General features: G+C 42.9%; 1 protein-coding gene across 1 annotated transcript in view; it reads left to right on the forward strand.

Annotated features, from left to right (window-relative positions):
• The first annotated feature begins 9,906 nt into the window (after positions 1-9,906).
• Positions 9,907-21,003, forward strand: part of LOC113830557 (uncharacterized) — a 29,634-nt gene continuing 18,537 nt past the window's right edge. Inside the window, exons 1-7 of the mRNA XM_070122101.1 lie at positions 9,907-9,928; positions 19,103-19,227; positions 19,539-19,668; positions 19,839-19,974; positions 20,136-20,238; positions 20,468-20,697; positions 20,822-20,951. Of these exons, the coding sequence (XP_069978202.1) occupies positions 19,111-19,227; positions 19,539-19,668; positions 19,839-19,974; positions 20,136-20,238; positions 20,468-20,697; positions 20,822-20,951 (846 nt within the window). The 5' untranslated portion in view covers positions 9,907-9,928; positions 19,103-19,110. The remainder of the gene's footprint in view (positions 9,929-19,102; positions 19,228-19,538; positions 19,669-19,838; positions 19,975-20,135; positions 20,239-20,467; positions 20,698-20,821; positions 20,952-21,003) is intronic.

The following is a 21,003-nucleotide window of genomic DNA, read 5'->3' on the forward strand; positions in this document are numbered from 1 at the left end:
CTTCCTCATCCACCACCCACCCATTACCACAAATACATATGAATGGATTTACGCCATGAAAAATATATTATTACGCTTGAAAAATATATCATTAATAAATATGCTTATTTGGGCTAAAACACATGTAACCTATACATACCTGAAGATGTGAAATAAGATGAGAAGGTACTGCGGCAAGTTGTGATGTTCCAGTCCTCCATGAGGTAGTTACTTCTTGAAAAACCTTCAGTGTTGAGAAGCAAAAAATGATAACTAGCTTTTTTTTTTTTTTTTTTTTTTTTTTTTTTTTGCACTTAGAGATCTGTCATCATACTTAAAGATATAGGTGCCATACAAGCTATATTTCACATAATCACGTTTTATTTTAACTTGGAGATGATTGTGGGGAGGGGTCACAGGCTACACAATTGTCCCAACAATTCGTAGGATTTGAGCGTGATGTAGCCCCACACCACCTTCACGTCAGACCTTTAAGAATACCACTCCAATGTGGTGTGGGACGTAGGGATCCCGCATTTCGTCTCTCTCGTACTCCCTACTCTAGTAATGTTGCTCACTCTGCCCCTCCCCCTCCACCCCAAGATGCTCCTTCACCCTCCACTATACCTACTTACTTCCCCACTTCCACTTTTACCTCCTACCTTCCCCAAATCCAGACACTCCAATCTCAGCTACAGCCCCAGCACCATCCCCTCTCCCTCTCCGCACTACACGCAGACATACTAAACGTTCCACCCCTTATGCTACCACACACTCACCTCCACCTACCTTTGCCTCTACTCCTTAGACACCAGTCACCTCTTCCCCCCGTCATAAGAAAACATTTGTCCCATAAAACTCTCCAACTCCACTGCAGAAACTATGGAAGATATTCAAAACTATATGCTTGAGAGACAATTCCACAACTCATACTCCCTCCACACTCATAATGACTGCCGATATCCATCCTCCTGCTCATATTCCACCGACAACCCATCCTCCTACTCCCTCCCAACATAACCTATCCCCTTCAACTCCTTTTACTACCAATATCCATCCTCCCGATATCTATCCTCCGCCTACTCATATTCCCCCTACAGGCATTTGGTACGTTATTGTCTTCTGGGACCCCTGACTTGATTAGTACACTCAGTAGAGTAAATATGTAGCTAGAGTTTATTTTTCTTCTATATAGAGCTTAGCCTCTCTGTGTAAGTATTTGTCCATCTTACGATTTCTGTGATATCATCGAACAGCAAACCGAGACATTCTTTAGGTGGTACGAACTGGTACTCTACAACAGTGCAGGTCCCTCCCTGGTGATTGGTGTTGCTTTGCGTGAGGGCGCTCTGGAAGACATATCACGGACAGTTTTCTCTTTAAGCCTTTCTTGATGAACTTTACCATTATCCTTTATCGGACACTCACGGAAATACATCGAATATTAAATTTCAAAATCTCAGTCACAGAACCTTGAAGTGCAACATATTCTAAGACATTTTAATTTGTGTCCCTTTTTGGGGGGTCAGAGTAGATGAAGATACCCAAATCAGTTTGTTGGAAAGTATAGCAAATTATCAAATGTTTATTACATTAAATTGTTAAATTCATTAGAGTTCAAGATTATTCCGTAAACTTAGAATAAATAAACACAGAAACAAAATGTGTTTATTTGCATCTCAGCATCATAAAAAAATGCATATTACTGCACAATTTCCATCATAACCTGAAATGTAAAAAATAAAAAATAAAAAAATAAAAAAAATAAAAAAAATAAGCCTTCCTTGGCACAAGTGACCCGGCTACGGTCCTGGTGTATGGCAAAGCTCCTCCTGTCGCTGAGGCTGACAATCTCCAGGCTGCCGAAGTATTCGTCTGCAATAATCACAGTGCTGGAGGTTGTGATGATGGTGCAAATCACAGCTAACACGATCTTGCTGGTCGCTGCCATGGCCTCTTTCTCCTCGCTGACCTCCAGGATGGTGCTTCCTTTGAAAAGGATGTCAACGAAGTAGAGAATTTCTACTTCAGCGGTCTTGAAGCTGGTCCTGAAGCTGGTCCTTTTTGCCTTGCACTGAGGTGCGTCGAAAATGAATATGCTCCATCATCTGTGGAGGAAAAAAATCCTGCAAAGGAAGCAGCTTCAACTGAGGAGGGATGTGATAATTTTCGGGCAGGGCTTCGCATCCTATGTCGATCCTCTGCCACTTCTTGTTCTGGGGCTTTTTCACCTGGATCTTCTTGGTCCTCTTTCTTCTTCCTCTTGTAATTCTCCCCCTCCTCCTCCTACCCCTCCTCCTCCTTCTCCGCCTCCTCATTCTTCTTCTTCTGTGTAGTCCAGTGGTGAACGTGCTGGTCTTGCAATCATGTTGACCTGCGTTCTATCCTGCGCGGTACCAGTGAACGGTAACCCCGGCCATTCCTTGCACACAGGAGGAAACTTAGAAGGCAAAATAAAACAAACAGTATGTCACAGCAAATAATTTCCATTGTAACAAATGGAATTGAAACTAAATCTTAGTAAATTTTAAATCTCCTCCTCCCTCTCCTCCGCCTTCTTGTTAATCTTCCTAATATTCTTCTCCCCCCCTCTCCTCTTCATTCTCTTCCTTCTTCTCCCCCTTCTCGTCCTCCCTCCCCCCTCCTCCGCCTTCTCCTCCTCCTCCTCTTCCTCCGCCTCCCCCTCACCTCCTCTTCCTCCTCCTTCCCTTGGCCCTCCTCTTTCTTCTCCCTCCCCCTCCTCCAACCCCCACTCCCTCCTTCTCTCTTCCACCTCCTCCTCCCTTTCCCCTTTCTCCTCCTCCTGTTCCTCTTCCTCTTCTTTCACCCCCTCCCTCCTCTTTCTTCCCCTCCCTCCTCCTTCTTCTTCTCCCTCTTCCTCTTCCTCCTTCCCCTCCTCCTCTTCCTCCTATTCTTATTCCTCTTATTCCTCCTATTTTTATTCCCCTTATTCTTCCTTCCCCTCTTCCTTCTTCTCTTCCTCTTCCTCCTCTTACGGGCTCAAATTTGACCAGGAGACTCCAAATATCGTTTCTCACATAAGCTTTATATTAAATCAGTTTAATCGAGGTTAGGTTACATAAGCTGCAATTTGGTGAGGCTAGGTTAGGTTAGGTTAGGTTAGGTTAGGTTAGGTTAGGTTAGATTAGGTTAGGTTAGGCTCAAATTTGACCAGGAGACTCCAAATTTCGGTTTCTCTCATAAGATTTATATCAAATTAGTTTAATCGAGGTTAGGTTACATTAGCTGCAATTTGGTGAGGTTAGGTTAGGTTAGGTTAGGCTCAAATTTGACCAGGAGACTCCAAATTTCGTTTTCTCACATAAGATTTATATTAAATCAGTTTAATCGAGGTTAGGTTACATTAGCTGCAATTTGGTGAGGTGAGGTTAGGTTAGGTTAGGCTCAAATTTGACCAGGAGACTCCAAATTTCGTTTTCTCACATAAGATTTATATTAAATCAGTTTAATCGAGGTTAGGTTACATCAGCTGCAATTTGGTGAGGTTAGGTTAGGTTAGGTTAGGTTAGGCTCAAATTTGATCAGGAGACTCCTCCTCCTCTTCCTCTTCCTCATTCTTCTCCTTTTCTTTCTCCTGCTCCTCCTCCTCTTCCATTACAAATTTCATAACACTGCACCAAAATATTGCCTAACTATTTATCTATAATTTACCAAGATCTCAATTACTTATCGACATTCTGTAGTGAAGGAGCCGGGGAAATGTGGGGATGGGAAACGAGGGACACTCCCTCCTTCACGTCTGAAAGGTGACTGAGGGCCGTACTTTAAAAACTTTCGCCAGTGCTGGCGTTCGCCTGGCGAAGCTTCGCCTGGCGAACATCTGAGTGAGGGAGGCCTTACTTTTAAACCCAACGTTCGCCAGGCGCTAACATCTTGCATTCCCGCTAAATCTAGCGCAAATTTGTTTACATCTGCAGTGCACATAACATAACCTAAACTTAATTATTAATCTCGAGAGAAGACGAAAATGTTTCCGCAATAGTCTCACTTTATACTATAGCAAAGGAGTTAAAATTTAACTTTATGCTATAACAAAGAAGTTGAAAATATCTTTATACTATAACAAAATTAACTTTATACTTTATGCTATACTACACTTTATACTATAAAAAGGTTAACTTTATGGCCCGTACTTTTAAAACCTTTTGCTTTTTCTCGCGTTTTTTTTCATTCGCCGAAGCGCTAGATTTATCAGGAATCCAAGATGTTAGCGCCTGGCGATCCCTTTCGTTCGCCAGGCCTGGCGAACACCTGCCTTAGTTTAAAAGTAAGGCCTCCCTCACTCAGATGTTCGCCTGGCGAAGCTTCGCCAGGCGAACGCCAGCATTGGCGAAAGGTTTTAAAAGTACTTTATACTATACTATATCAACCCTATACTTTTATACAAAAAATAACTTTATACCTTAACGAGTTTAAAAATTACTATTTTACTATTCCTGATGTAAGATATTGAACTGTAGGCCTATAAGGGTATCATTAAAGACGCCTCATTATAGGGCGGTGGAGCACTACAGCTCTGTTTCTATAGCCAAAAGTAAACATGCCGCCATAAAAAACACTTCTGGTAATATTTGTGAAAAGAACATTATCCTTACAACCAAAATAACAACAACCTAAATCTAAATAAGTCATCTCGGGGTTGGGGGGTAGGAATACAGCTAATGTCTTGAGCTCTCGACTGGAACATCGAAGGTCTTGAAAAAATACGTATATACGTTATTTCATAACAAATTTTGATTTTAAGATATTTTATAATTTCAATGTGATTCCTACATCCTATCATACACAAATATGTTACTAATTTATAATTTGAAAGCAAGAAAATGGTATTCAAACAGCTCTCTTCGCCAGGCTGTTCCAATATGATCTTTCGCCAGCCCTGGCGAACGTTCGCCAGGCATGAATTTAAAAGTACGAAATTCCGGATCGCCCGGCGAAACCCTTCGCCAGCCCTGGCGAAAGGTTTTAAAAGTACGGGCCTGAGGCGTACGAGTTCGTCAACCAGTCCAAAGGGTACGAAAGATATTGATAACGACGATAACAATAATAACGATAATGACAGTGAAAATAATATTGATGGTTATGATAATGAAGACACATAAAAAATGTATAGATCAAGAGATATTATGACGAACATAATTATGAGTACCTTGCCTTAACATTCCATAATCGAGGAGCTGTCAAATATTGGTAGCAAGGCAGGCATCAAGCAACCTTCCCTTCCCTCTTTCTCCTCCTCTTCCTTCTCCTTCTTCGTCTTCTCCTCCTCCTTCTTCATTTCTTCTTTTCCATCATCATCATTTTCATTTTCTTCATCTTCTTCATCGTTTTCTTCTCTTGACCTTTATTTACTTTACCTTCCATTATTTTAATCGTATGAGATGATACCAGACTCAATCGCCTGACTTTTGTGTCCATCTACATAAATAGAAATTATATTTCCTTAACTAAGGAGTGCCTCCATAGATCTGCCAGTGGTTTTGCTTTTTTACGTTTTTTTTTTTCTTTCTTTTAATCATTTTATCTGGTTCATCTCTTCTGATACCAAGAGCTGCTTCTCCTATTGATCTAAAACTTCTGCGTTCCTGTATTATCTCAAAACCTTTATGTATTCTTTTTGAATGTTTTCAATCAAATGTATTTCTGTGAGACTTATAGCTAAATGATTGTTTTTTATTTTGCTCTCACAAGTATTTAATTTTTGTTGGATTTGTTTTTGGATTGGACATTATGTAGTATAAAAGATTCTTATGTATTAGTTCTCTGAATGGAAGTGGAGTTTTCTAACTCCCTCTTAAGAAAACAAGCATTTCTCACAGGACTAAGCATTTGTCCATATACCCCTAGGTTTCGGTTTCCTTGAGATTCCTTCCCATTAAATGCCATTCTTATTTTCATCTTATATTCTAACCCTATCTGGCATTGGTCTCAAGGCCTTCTTCCGGCATTTGCCATCTCTAAAGGCACTCTGTTGTTTCGTTTGTAAAATGGATATAGTATTGATTGTTCTTCCTGTTATTAGCACCTCTTTCTCTGTCTCTCTCTGTCTCTGTGTCTCTGTCTCTCTGTCTCTCTCTCTCTCTCTCTCTCTCTCTCTCTCTCTCTCTCTCTCTCTCTCTCTCTCTCTCTCTCTCTCTCACGATTGCATTCTTCCGATTCTTCAAAATTGTAAGTACGCTCTTTGTTTTTCATACTTCTTCTGGACTATTTTTGCTCTTTTCCTTTGTTTTGACTTCTGCCATCTAGAATAGCTGACAACTTGCCAGTCAGCCTCATTCGCTGTAGCCGGTTGCTCTGTTTCTGAGCAACTGACTTCAGTTTCCTTTTTTGCATTATTTCTTCTTGTTTTCGTTTTTGCCTCCGGTCTGTTCTGTCGGTTGGTCTTTCCTTGTATTCGCTTTTACTTTGTTCATTTCAAGTAGTGTTTTTTTCGGGTTCATTTCAGAATCTTCGTCTTTGAGCTTCCCAATTTAACTTAAAAACTGAATTTTTCGTCCTTTCAGCACTTCATTTATAATGTTTCTATTAAATTGTTCGTCATACATCTTTTTTTAAATATATGTATTTCCTCCCCCCCCCCCCCTCTCTCTCTTTCTCTCTCTCTCTCTCCATATATTCCATCACCAGCTTTAAGCCTACTTGTTTTTGTTCACTCACAGGGTCCATTCTCCTGGTCTATTTTCCAAATCGTTCAGTTCTTAAAATAACCTATTTTACTGCATTCTTTTTTATCCCTAATTAGCTCCTCTAAGAAGCTGGTTTCTAATACTTTATTTATAGCTGCTTGAGTTTGGTAGTACACGTACACGTTTTTTTTTTTTTTTTTTGTACGTTTATGTGTGTGCGTGTGTGTTTTGTGTTGTGTGTGGTGTATGTGTGTGTGTGTGTGTGTGTGTGTGTGTGTGTGTGTGTGTGTGTGTGTGTGTGTGTGTGTGTGTGTGTGTGTGTGTGTGTGTGTGTCTGTGTCTGTGTGTGTGTGTATGTGTTTGTTTGTGTGTGTGTGTGTTTGTTTGTGTGTGTGTGTGTGTGTGTGTGTGTGTGTGTGTGTGTGTGTGTGCGTGTGTATGTGTGTTGTGTGCGTGTGTATGTGTGTGTTGTGTGCGTGTGTGTTGTGTTGTGTGCGTGTGTGTGTTGTGGTGTGTATGCGTATGTGTGTTGTGTGCGTGTGTATGCGTTTTTGAGTTTGTTTGCGTGTATGCGTTTGTGTGCGTGCGTGCGCGCGCGTGTGACAAGTACATATGGCATTTCTTTCTAACTTCGATGTTTAGCCAAGAAAGATGCTAAGGAAATTCTCTCGCTCGAGGTAGATTGCGAGAATGCCATTGAGGCGAAAATAAGATGGAACGTAACGACCCAACAGCCTGTTCGGAGTGACGAGCGGTGCGCCAGCGCTCTCACTGTCTAGTCCTTCGTCGCGTAGCGTTAGCCTTACGCAGTCCGTGACAGCCAAGGAGAGGGAGAGGACCTTTTATCAGCAGGTAGGCCTTTCTGCTGTCAATGGCTTTGAGGATAGGGACGGCCGTGGAAAGGTGGGTAAATTATCGTCGGTAATTGGGTTATTCATAATATAATAGCCGCGCTAAGATAAGGAAAATCTAAGGGCACCCTCACAAAGATATGTAAAAAATACACTCGCTGATGTATGAAATGATCTGCAGAGACAAAGAATAACGGGTGCGGTTATGTCGGAAAGAAATACTGAAAGCAACGTAAAAAATGTGACTTTTTTTTCTGCGGAAAATCCATGTTTTATTTGTTACCGAAAATGACACACCCTCCAGAGACTAGGGCCTAAAACCAGGGTATCTTGGGAACCTAAACAACCTTTCCTACCTTCTATTTAAACGTGATTTAATATCTTTCACTGTCAGTGGTGATACGCAGCATCTAAATGGTATTTATTACAGAGAGCGACGGACCCTCCCAGAGACAGTCGAAAATATTTCATTGATTCTCAGCGTTGTTTAACACAAGTGCAATTACAACAAATATTTAACTTTATTGGAATTAAGAGAGCGGTAAATGTTGTACACACAAGGTGTAAGCCCTCATGGTAGAGGTAACGGAGACACGCGCGTAGATAGAGAGAAATGGACACCGCCTTGTTATAGAGCGGAAAAATAGTGGGATGGAACATAGCATAAGTTGCGCCGGATTTATATTTACCGTTAAATGGAAAAAAAAACGGCGGTGTTGTGCTGGGCCTGCACTCCTCTTCACCTTACATTCATCAAAGTAGGAGCAGCAGCAGCCTGGGGAGCATCCGAGGTCTCTTTAGCCCGTGTTGATTGCGGGCTTAGACTCTCTTCCTCATCAATAATGACAGGGCTAGCATCTGGACTCTGCAGATCGCGGGCGAGGACTGCGCTCCTCTCCCCCGATGTCACTCAAAGGCGGGGGAGGAGCATTGACCTCTCTTGGCCGACCCCCTCCGAAACTCGCTCGCTGCTAGTAATTCCTTACCGATCACGCTAAAGGAAGTGCTTCTGGTGGGAATTACTGAAAAAAAGAGAAATATGCATCACAACCTCATTCATAAACTTATTAATGAAATATCACAGAAAACCTTACCATCTGAGGCATTAACAACAAAGAACTAAAACTAAGGTATTACAATAATACAGAGAATGTGAAAGAGTATAACAAGTTGTTACACGAGCTACTAACTAGAAAAGCAATGCTATAGGCAGTAATATACATTACACCACTTACGTCCCTTGTAGAGTCCTTCCATCTTGGGTCTAACCTTTGACTGCAAACCAGGGAGAGTGTGTGCAGACACCTAAGTAAGGATAAGTCCGATATGCGAAGCTTAGCCTCGCCCGGGCTATGGGGATGCCCGGCCTGTGCCGACAAATGTCGACTCGATCAACGTGTGTCAGCAAGTGCTGACGCGACAGAGCTTAGTCCTTACCCACCGTGGTGCCCAGCCACAGCAGTAACCTCCGGGCGACAATTGCAACTTCTCGCGCCTGGGCGGGGCGCGAACCGCCGACCCCTCGGATGAGAAGCCGACACGTTACCACTGTACTAGCTTGGAGGCTGCAGTCATCTCAGAAACCCCTGCATTTATACGCCTACAACTAGGCTTGTCCTCCCCCCATTTCCCAACACGTGCCACACGCGAATTTTCGACATTGCCGCTTAGTGAGACTTTTTACAGAAAATTTCCTTGCAAGGAGCAATTGCATCTTGCAATTTCTGCTTGTAAATCCATGACGGCGATCATTCTCCCATCTTCAAACCATTCTCTATCAAGGGTATTTGTTTGATTATACCAAGTGCGCTCAGAGAGCTGTAATTACAAATCTAAACAAGGTGTGGGGAATTTCGTGTTCATATTGTAAACAGAAACGTTATTAACTGACACGTGCAATTTATTCAGGCTGAAGTGTCCGAAATGAAGCGGGTTGAGCGTATAATAGCCAGAGTACGCCTTCATATCAACCATAAACATGTAAAGGGTATAAGTTACTTATAGCGACGCGCGTAGATAGAGGAAAATAGACACCGCCATCTTATAGAGCGGAAAAATAGATGGGGATCGATTATAGTTTATTATGCATTGACATTATATTCACCGCTAAATGACGAAAATATAACGCGCGGCCGCCTTTCAAATTCAAAGTCGATAAGCTTGTTTACCTTGCGAGGAAAAACACGACACTGACCCAAGAACGCATTTTTGCATTCGCGAACTAGTACGTGTATCATTACGCGCTTGTCAAAACGATATTTGGCTAATTATGTGTCTGCTGGTACGCATTTATACCTTTAAAGTCTTTTAGTAATGATGTTATACTTCATTTGCATATTTTTATATTTATCTATACCCTCATATCGAATCCTGCGCATCGAGTGTTTCACTTTCTTGCGCCAGCCACAGGTTGACAGCTCGCCATACCGCTCATTTCGAGATTGAAAGCCGGTAAGGAATGTTGCGTTTCCAGTGTTGTGTTGATTCTAGGTTCTTTTTAAGACCTTTACAGTGGCATCGAAGAATAATTAGACTTCAGTAACCATCCCAGTTTTATATCTGAGCCCATCAAGAGCTCCAAAGGACGAAAAAGGTGATTAAAATCGAAGCAATACCAACAGTGCAAAGTAACGAAAGTTTCACATTTCCGGATATAAAGGTATTTGGTTTATTATTTTACGGTGTGAATGCAGCTCTATCTTGCCGTACATACCGTGGTGGAGAAAATGTGTCCTGGGGGGTGTTGGGTGGCTTGCCCTCCATCAACCCTCCCCTCGGGCAGTGCCCGAAGGGCACGCCTAGTCACGGCAATTTATATTATATTAGGTTAGTTTATTGGTCAATACGTTTTGGGGGGTTGGAACGTGTGAATTCCCGTAGAGTTTTACCGAAATGTGGGTTGGGTTCCCGTAGTTTTTGATTTCGCGTCAGTCCGTAAACTTTCAAAGATGGCGGTTACATCCGTAGTTTCATTGGCCGATTTTAAGCGCTTTTTGTGATAGTTTTACGCATTTTTGATCGTTATTCTTATTTAAGCTTGTTTTACCCCATAATTTCCCTGATATACTTCATGCCCTCCCCTGCTAACGGGACTATCAAATCAAGATCGTCGATGGAGAAATGGTACTCGATCTCCTGAACGATTCATTCGCAAAAAAAACAACGCCGAAAATCGATGAAATCATAGGATTTCATGCAGAAAAACATCATTTTTTCGACTTAGTCTGAGAGGGTGCGTCGCTCTTTGTAACAATTACCGAATCTTGCTGTTTAAGAATGGATAGGTGCAACTTACAGGAATCAATCTTTAGTTTAGGCATGATCGCTGAAGTGTGTATTAATAACAAAGATGTTAGGAGCAAATTCAAGACGCAACCTCATCGTAGCATTATCTAGAAGATACATAACTGTCGAGACAACGTCTAATAAAAGGGGCGACAAAAAGTAAAAGCCTCTTTTTTCATGTGAGATATTGACTTTTTCTCTTACTCGCATTTTGAAAATCATGTGGTGGCATGGGTTTCTGGGCAGGGGCCCCAACAGGCTCGGGAGGTGCTGAGGGAACTATTCCTGCCTGGGCAGGAGGTTGTATAACCTTTAGTATTCCCCAAGAGTCGCTCTCCAAGGTCAAGGTCAGGAAGGTTGTTAAGTGCTAGGGCCACCTTGGCATGATGCCTAAAGCCCAGTTCAGGGGAGATTAGATTCTGCATATGAGCATGCAGGAGGACAATCATAATCTCCTTAGAGAGGTCGTTTGGGAGGGCCAGATGAATGGTGGGCTCGACTTTGCTCTTCTCCTTAATGCCCTGACGGACCTGCAGAATAAGAGGCTTCCATGCGTTTGTGGTGGCCTGAATGGTCTCTTGGGCGGCTTTCTGGGCTACTACCCTGATGGGTTTGGTCTCACATTCTTTTTCTTTTATTTTCTCATCTGAGGTTTTAATGGCCTCTTTACAGGTAGGACAACTGTTGGCAAATGTCCTATGAGCTCCACCACAGTTAACGCATTTCTTGACGGAGCTCTTGCAGTCCCTATAGGAGTGCGTTCCAGAGCTACACTCATTCTTGGTCTCCTCCTTGCACTGGGGCTTGAGGTGGCCGTAGCCGAAGCAGTTCATACACTGCTTGAGAGGTGTGAACCTCACTCAATCTGCCAAGGGGCGACATATAGCTTGAAGAGATGATTCTCTTTTCTTTAATTGACTTAGCTGCTGCGTGGTCAGAGAATCTGACCTTGGTCATGTAGTTCGTCGGAGGAGGCCATGATTTCATCAGCGATGTCGAGTCTTGAGAACGAGAGTCAGCTTGGCTTTCATTTCTACAGGTAAAATTAGCGTAAAACCGTGCTTCTCCAAGGACTGGAGAACCTCGGTGGAAAAAAGCCTTTCGGCATGTTCATCGTTCTCGATGAGGGCGAGGTAGCCCTCGTGGATGGCAAAGTACTGAAGTACTCGAATCTCAGCACAAAAGAGTGCATTAGCGAGGATCTCGCGTTTCCGGGGTGTGGAGCCACCGGGAACTTTAATTTTAATATTGGCCATGTTACCAAGATTGCATGAGTGGGGTGAGGTGAGGTTGGAAAAAGGAGCCTACACTCGACCCCCCCCCCCCCTAGAGACAGACTGGTTGAGTTCTCCAGTGTCTTAGAGGCTCAGAGCTCTGTGTTGGGCTGCCTCCTTATTGCCAATCCTTGCTACAAAGGGGCAACAGGTGGGCAGCACGTCACCCATAGGAATGCAAAAGCCCTCGAGGGACTTGTGCAGGTCCAGGTAACCACAGTAAAGGAAGCAGATTAGTATAAGAAATAGGGCACCTAAAGGTCACCTCAGACTGCTGGGCCTTACTTTACAGGTTGCCCTGTGATAGCGAGAGCCGCGGGTCTGAGTAAAGATGCAATGGTCCTGTATCACCGTTTATAGCTGTAAGAAGGAAACCTTGAAGAGGCAATGGCAAGGCAAGATCTCTGTAAAACAGAGGTATTGACATTTAATTTTTACTTTATGAGAAAGGTTAATGACAAGGAGTGGCACCTCGGCGCGTTTGAGGCCCCGGCAGACCAGGGTTGCTCAAAGACACTTTGGAAAGGTCACTGTTGGCATTAACGCTACTCATTCAGCATGGAATAGGTGATGGTAGGTTCTCGTGAGCCTGAGAGTCGTGGTGCGCTGTTATATACCACTTCTCCACGGAGTCTGCACACGAACATGATTGCGCAATATGCAGTACGGGTGCGAACGCATCTTTTTTTTTATTGATGTCCACAGAGGCTATTTTAACATTTCTTTTCACACGGCGATGTGGTTTATCAATGCTTGCTCCTTTTTTAGGTGTATCTTTCGCGCGAAGAAATCGCTTCGCAGCTGCGTTTCTGATGTACTCAAGAGGCACAGGAGCAAAACTATGCAACAACCTAACTAATTCCTTATCATTCTTAGAAAGAATCGTAGTCGCTGCTGTTAGGTATTTAACTGCTGAGAATATTTAACCCTGAAAAGGGAGACTGTATTTCTCCTTGTTTATCCCAGCGTACAAGCGGTTGTTCTTGATAATAGTGAGAGACATAGCATATGCCTGCTGAGTGGATTTTAAAAAGATGCCCACCAAAGCATCTAAGTCTTTGTGTGCGTGTGTGTGTGTTGTATCGATGTCTGTCTGTAATTGTTTTCTCGGTATAAATCGCTTTAGAGACGAGGGAGGAATATTTGATAGTACGGGTGTCTTTACAGTTCGCGAACGAAACAAAGACCCGCCCACTCTTTTTCTGATGCTTTTATGGTCCTCCCCACTATTCTCCGTTATTCCGTTACCTATGACATCGTTTTCTAATTTCATATCGGTTCAGCGATATATCGATCCATAATAGAGCGAGGTACAAGACAATATTGTTTTAATTTTTTCTAGCATCTGAATATTGACGAAAAGGCACTTACGGCCAGTGGGAGTAGGACAAAGGATTCCCCCTACCACGCGAGATGTAAGAATTTTTTTCTTATTTTTTAGCAATGTTTTCTTGAGCGATACTGTTTTAATGTGGTGTCGGAATCGCTTTAACCTCTTTATTATAATATTATCGATTCTTAATTTTTTCTTTAAGAAATCGTTAAAAACCTCTGATATGCAGTCAATGTGATTTCTTTTTAGGGATTGTATTAATTCGGATTGTCCTTTTGGCTTTAATGAGCAGATGAGCGACAGGATTTGTACATGATCAGACACTAGTGTTTTTTTGTTTTTTTTTTCTGACAGGTGCAGATGTCGCCTTGGTTTATGGCGATTGCACCATATCATCAGTCGTGATGTATGAATTAAACTTGTTCGGATATCCGATCCAGTGAGCGAGGCATTCCCTGTCCTGCTCTGTTCACTCGAGATGAGAAAATCTTGTACAGATAATGAGATGGTAATTCCGCGGGCACTATCTCTTCTCTGTTCACCGGTTCACCGCTCAGATCTTCGAGGTATTAACCTGTTATGTTTTGCTTCCTGTCAATGCGTTTCACCCGAAATATCTCCGCCTGTGATGTTGCAGGGAAAGTCTCACTGCCCCACTTGATGGTTGACGCCAGAGGAGATCCCTGGCTGTATTGGGGCATTGGTGATGCCCTTGGGCCGACAAACGACCCAACCCCCGGGCGAACCGACGATCGAACAAACGGTGAGCCATGCCGTGCCGGGCTCTCTTCACGAGAACGCTTCCTCGGTGGTGGTGATGGCTGGCTTATCTCAACGTTCTTGACGGGGCTTGGAGAACGTGCAGGTTTCGGGGGTGAGGGGAGCGAGTTTCCAGGTTTCACCTGCGCACCTGGTTCGTCCACGACAATCGGAGGCGAGGGGACCGGGTTCCCAGATACCACCTTAACACCCGACTCGTCGCCGGCAAAAATGAAACAGACCCCCTTGGTCTGATTGAGCTGCAACATAAAGAAAGGATTAGAACCTCAAAAACTAATACTTGTTATAAATAAAAGACAACGTATACCCTGAAATAGTTTAGTTATAATATCAGAACGTGTTCAGAATATATTCCCGGTTAACAGAAACTAATAGCTGATATGAATATCAGAGATCGTACGTCTTAAAAATAGCTTAATCTTAATGGTGAAACCGCTAATATCAGTTCGTCTCAAATATACTCACCGTTAACCATTGCCGACAACTTTTCCTCCCGCGTTGTTATAAACACTACGGGAAGCTTAGCCTCCTCAATAGCTGAAAAGAGAGAAAAACACAAATAATATAGGTATTTATTACGGCATATACAAACATTGCAGGCAATAGAAATATTCAGCCTTAATATAATAGAGATATATACATCAAGACTACAACACAGAAATTACTTACCCTTGTCAAAACACGCGATGGTGGTGGAAGTCATGGCCTCGTGGCAATTGTTTGAATGAGGTGTTTACTGTAGTAAAGAGGTTGACCACTCAATGTGAGATTTAGCCAGAGAGGATAAGCTCGCACTCATAAATGCACAGCTATCGATAAATCTCAACTTGTCTATTTTGACAGAATAGAATTTCAGTCCCTGCTTTACATGTATGCCGATCCTCACATCCCGCTTCATCTCCTTTAAAACTAACCCTAGATCGTAACTATGATTGTGTACTATGCACGAGAGTTGTCTGTAATGATTAACCATTTGAAGGTTGCACCGTGCACAGTACGCCCCTATGTAGTTCAGGTGTGTGGTCGTGATGTCTGTGTTTGTTCTTTGTTGATGGAAATTGAGTTTTACAGAGATGGCACATAGTAGCTCTTTGAAAAGCTATCTCGTTTGCCTCTGACATCGATAAAGGATAGTAAGGCATTGTTTTATGAATATTACTCCATTCAGTCCTTAAAGATTCCACAAAGTCACCACCACTATACACCCGACTGTTAACTATTTCCGGTTTATAATCAGATAACAATACGACATTGCGTTATGAAGTGATTTTGCCACCCCATGACCACCTGATGATTCTATGCATGCCTCGAAGTCATATATGCAAAGATGGGATTGACTGTACCCCTTACCCCAATTTTTAAAGGACATTTGACTCCCCGGGGGTGGATATTGGATTCTCTGGGGGGTCGCGCACTCGCACATGTGATTTTCTACACTTTTCTGTGTTGGAAATGATGACACAGGTGCGACAATGTTTGTGGGCGCTTCTCCCTCTTCGACAAAAAACGTCCAAAAGGCTATAAGTTTTTTTTATGAGAGCGCAATGCTCATTGTTAAAGAGCAATAAATGCACCACGTCTCTATCTTTACTGACCTTCCCTTTGTGAACTTGAGATATATTATATTTGTTACTGTTATTAACTATCCCTTTCTGAAGTGCGTATAAAAAGATGGAGAGCTTGTTTTTATTTTCAAGCTGACTTAGACAATGCCATGCCACAGAGAGCTGATCACTATCAGATTTTGTAACGCGCGCATTTGTCTAGGGGTGTTGACACTAGTAGATCCAAGATATTTTTTTGCAATACCGGACCTAGCTGATCGGTCCCATGCCAGGCACTGAATAACGTAGTCGGTATGAGACCGCGGATTAAAAACCTGTCTTGACTTGCAAACACCACTTGGATAGGGTACGTACTTCTCTAGAGCCTGTGGCATGAGAAGCCGAGCTGTGTAAATGCGATGATCGAGGATATCTTCAATGTCAAACCCGCTTCCCGCTTCAGTTGTAAGTTCATCAACTCCTACTGCTGCCTCCTCAATCCAATGTCTGATTGTTTCCACAATCGTCATCGCTTGCGATAACATGACTGCCGAGGGTGATCTCTCTTTCGACAATATGTACATCATCTGTTTCAAAGTCTACTTTACTTAGCTTTGGCTTAAAGCTAGTATGCGATTTTAGGGTTTGCGGAGGATCATTTGACCCATTACGGATTTTAATGAGTATATTGGTTGTTAGTCAGATACTCGTGAGGAGAGGCTTGAACGTCTTCAAGTATATTAAAGATTAAGCTTTGACCTGTGTGATTGAAGTTTTCTTCAATGTGGGCAATGTGAGTAGTGACAATGAGGAGGCCATCTTTTTCATCTAGTTCACTTTTACTGTCAGAGGTATCTTCTCCTAGGACGCAAAGGTTCACTATTACTCACGCGTCTTTTCCTGTCTCGAGATGCTGGGGGTGGGGTTGTCCGGTGTTCGACGGTGAAACGGGCCGGCACGGGGAGAGGAGGGGGGTCCATCTGTGGAGAAGGTGACCTGGCAGACGTTAGCGCGAGTAGGACAGGACGGAGAAGGGGGGTGGTGGGATTTGAATTTATAATTTTTAAGGGGGGGGAGGGAGGGGGGAAAAAACGCTAAAATGTTCTGGATGTCCTTTTTCCCCCTACTTGTATGTATATGTATATCATTACTTGTGGAAGTTTACTGTGTAAAGTAAGTGGTGTTTTTTATAATAATATTTGTAAATGTACTTAGTTGCATTACACATTTTATAGTTTGAACTTCAGGGAGCATGTAAGGTGCTAAGGTGTTCCCTAAAGCAAGGGAAATGACATATATGCATATGCTGCTCGTTTTTCCTCTTCCCCTTCGTCTTCCAGAAGGCACAGCATCGCTATCTTTGGAAGGGTGTCCCTTCTTGCATATGCTCCTCGACATCAACTACAACAGCAGGAGCAGGAGTGAGATGGGTCCTCCTTCCTCAGCACTCTTCTGAAGCAAGCCCCGCACAAACTATAATTTGAAATTGGCCTATACCATCTTCCTGCCAAAGACATTGTGTACAGCCAGGGAGTTGACAACTATGTCCAGGAAATTGAAAAGGATCTTTTTATATGACTGGTGTTTATTTAGACATGGAAGATTGAGCAAGCTATGTTCGACTCACTTCATGCCATTGTAGTACTCTAGTACAACCTGCGGCTTTTTAAAAGTTCCTGATAGAAGCAAGAACAACTTTCATTGGTGTGGACTGTGGAGAGGCCTCTTGTCCATCCTCTGAAGGATGAACATTCCCGAGTCTGTGCTGTGAAAGGCTGTTTCCTCACCCTTTTGCCTGCAGATCTGTCGGCATGTTCAACTGTACCGCCAGCACTTGTTTCTTTCCTACAGGTAGTGAAATAGACTTGGGGATGAGTACCAGTTGTCAGTGTGTACTCTGTACCCCTTAGTCACAATGCCCACTCTTTTCAAGAGTTCTACTGCCACCTTTATGCTTGCAGGGATCTCCCTGTGATCTTGCCCTATTTCGATGTTGACGGCAATAGTGTAGCCGTACTCAAGTTCGTCACTCAGTGCTTGCACAACTTGATGCTCAGCTTAGTTGACTGCGAAGCGCCAACGAACCAATTCTGGGTCATGTGTGGAGAAAATCGCCGACGACATCAGCCAAGCGTAAGACCAAAACTTTTCCAGTTCTTGTCAGGAACTTGCTGTAGACCTCTTATGGCCGTGAACCAACATCCGTCGGGAACCTTGACTCCAGGAGCTGCTCTGAAGTCGAAGCACAGCGTTTCATTCTCTCCTTCCAAACAAAGGAGAAGGAACCGGGGGTGGTATGATCCCTGCAGTTTCTTACTCGGCGAGATTCTCATAGGAGTACAACGATGTCATCCAGTGGCACAAAATCTTCCTCCAATTCAGTCAGTCAGAATCATCACCGAGGGGGATGTGAGGATTTGTGAAAGAATATGGAATGACGGAAAATACTCGCCGGAATGATCCTTGGCGCTGTGCTGCTTTATCGGTGGTATGTACCCCTTGTCCGATTCCACACATTCCTCACCAGAAGAATTTTGAAAAGGTAGATGAGAGCATCAGGTGTATTCTTCACGCATAGACCCTTAAAAGTCGAAGGTCTTGGGTCATCCACTGATGCCATTGTGGCGCCAGGTGTGATTCTCACTAATCAATTACACCCTCATAAGAGCGGATGACAGGGGAGTGTACCAAACCCAACCCATAACTTACTGACGGGACCTGACTGGCTCACCCGGACACCTCTGATTGGACTGCAGGCTCCTTTCATTCCCTGTTAGCTTACACAACTCCTGTGTACTTAAGCTGTAGAAACTGGAACGAGATCAAACATCGTCTCAAGATCATCCAACAGCACCACAGCTAAGCAGTAACCATTAGGGAGCTTCTCCGGCTCCTACAGCGATCTCCACTCAACTCTAACACCCAGCCATACTAACACAGCCACACGATTCCCTCCTCTGAGATATAGACACCAGTCATGTAGTAAACACCCCTTCTACAGAAGAACACCAAGGCTTACGAGGGCAAACGACGGAAAGCTGGTAAAACATAATGGAAGATCAAAGGTTAGGGTGGCGAGTGATGAACTAGGCCGGAGAAAACTGATGAAAAGGGGTATTTGTTCATCACATTGATTATTGCACTCCACAAGGTAAACAGAGAGGGAAGAACACGTCTTCCTCTTACACTACAATTTTCATGGAGGAATGTAAAGCATACCAGTATGCTGACTCCTATAACCAATTTTATTCGATGTTGACATTTGTACAAGTATATAAATATGAGCCACAACTGACCAAGTCGTCGACTCAGCTACAAAATTCCAATCAAATAGTTTTATTTCTAAAGCTTTTAGGCAGTTAAGAGCACTATTCAAATAGCATTTTGATGAGGATGTATCTCTTTTCAGGCAGGAATATGATCAAGATTGTAGCACCAAACATGTCCCTGTTTGTATTGCATGCGTTATTGATGGTGACTGCCTCTCTGCCTGCTGCTTGGTCTCTACCAGGACCTCCAAACCTCGCCAACTTGGTAAATAGACGAAAGGATTAGGGAGAGTGTTCTGTTTTTCTATACGGTATTTTTTGGCTGTGATATTTAAATTGGGTGATTTGCTGGAATGAAAACCTGCATGGTTTAAATAACGTTTTAACGACTTGTAATTGCGAATATTAACCTGAAAATAGATGTAAAAGTTAGGCATTTATCCGGTTTAAGCATATGTACACATGTACACACACTCGTGTACATGCGCAAATACACTCTCATGCACATGCGCAAATACACTCTCTTGTGCTGAGAAAAAGGGCAACAGTAACTGAATTGTACATTTATATTGTCAGATGGCTACGATGCACGATAGACCATTCAGATCTTTAGCAGACCTGAAAGCATATACAGATGGCATTCTGGACGTCGCAAACCTTCAGATAAGCAAAGCATTTTCCGTAGAAACTCGCAGATATAAACGAGGTAAATTTTCATGCATTTAGTCATTGTTAAAAACTACACTGGTAAGAATACATGCTGTAGTTCAATTCATAATGTTTATTCTAATTACCTTTTGCAAAAAAAAATCTACCCTGTGACAGACAAACCTCTCGCTTTTAGCCAGAAGGCTTAAAATCCAATTGATATTCCAGACCTTGACGTCACTTCCATGAAGGTAAACAGAACGGAGACAATGACGCTTAGTTTCTCTTCTCTCCTTCAAGAGGTCTCAGCATTGCAGGTTCTGGCTGCGCAAGACAAAGACTACTGGGTGTTAGGGTATCACAGGTAAAGGGCACTGCAGTAAAGTGTATTTCATAGTGTGCGCTCTGCTAGAATTTTTTAAAGCATGTGCTCGCTATTTATTTTCTTTTAAATATTGGTTTGGAATTTGGAACTCCATGGTTAATTGCATAAATCTGCCTTTCTTTTTTCCTATTTTTCCATAGCCATCATGACCTTATGGTGCTCGAGGTATCCAGAAACGAAAGTGGAGTTCACCAACTAGTAGACTCCGAGTTACATATTTTCGGTGGTGTCGACAAAATTGCTGTAAGCTTAGACACGAACATACTTTTAGTGTTGCTAATATATTCTTTAGTTATTTAAGGTTTCAGGTCTTGTGCCCCATTTTGGAGAAGCACTAAGGGATAATTCATTTTTGTCAGCTATATAACTTGTTACAAGACTACTGCAAGATATGTAGCCCTAATACCTTCACCATTTTTATTCATAATGTATACAACTTATATACAAAGCGTGTTTATATTACTTGATCAAGAGCCACATCATAGGCGGACAGCTCTGGATTGCGGTGGCCCCCCCAGCAGCCAATTTCGTGGGAATCGTGAGGGTGGACCTCACTTCGCCGACGGCAGCCGAGTCCAGTCAGATTATCCCTGGAGAAGGATTGGTGGGCGGGCTGTTCATGTTCGAGGCGGCGGGCGAGTTGTATTTGGTCGTCGGGGCCAAGGACCCCCCTGGCGATGGTTCACTTCATGCCAGATCTCGGTATATTTTTAAGTTTGTCTAATGAAGGATTTGGTGATACAGGTGTGTTGTAAAATTTCTCCAGTTTGGAACCTATTAGGTCATGATTTTTTTTACATTTTCATGGTCATGTTGGGGTATGAAGATTATATCGACTGAATGGCAACTACTTTGATCGCCAAGATGAACTAGTCTTCAGAACTAAGGATGTGTATGATGTTACAGGCTTCAGTGAATGGGGCAATTATTATCTCGTGTTTGCCATGTCCTATTCTGTGAGTAACAACAGTAAGCAGTGTTTCACAGTATATTTTATCTCCTGTAGCC

Source organism: Penaeus vannamei, chromosome 5, assembly GCF_042767895.1.
Source record: "Penaeus vannamei isolate JL-2024 chromosome 5, ASM4276789v1, whole genome shotgun sequence".
In the NCBI taxonomy this organism is placed as follows: Eukaryota; Metazoa; Arthropoda; class Malacostraca; order Decapoda; family Penaeidae; genus Penaeus; species Penaeus vannamei.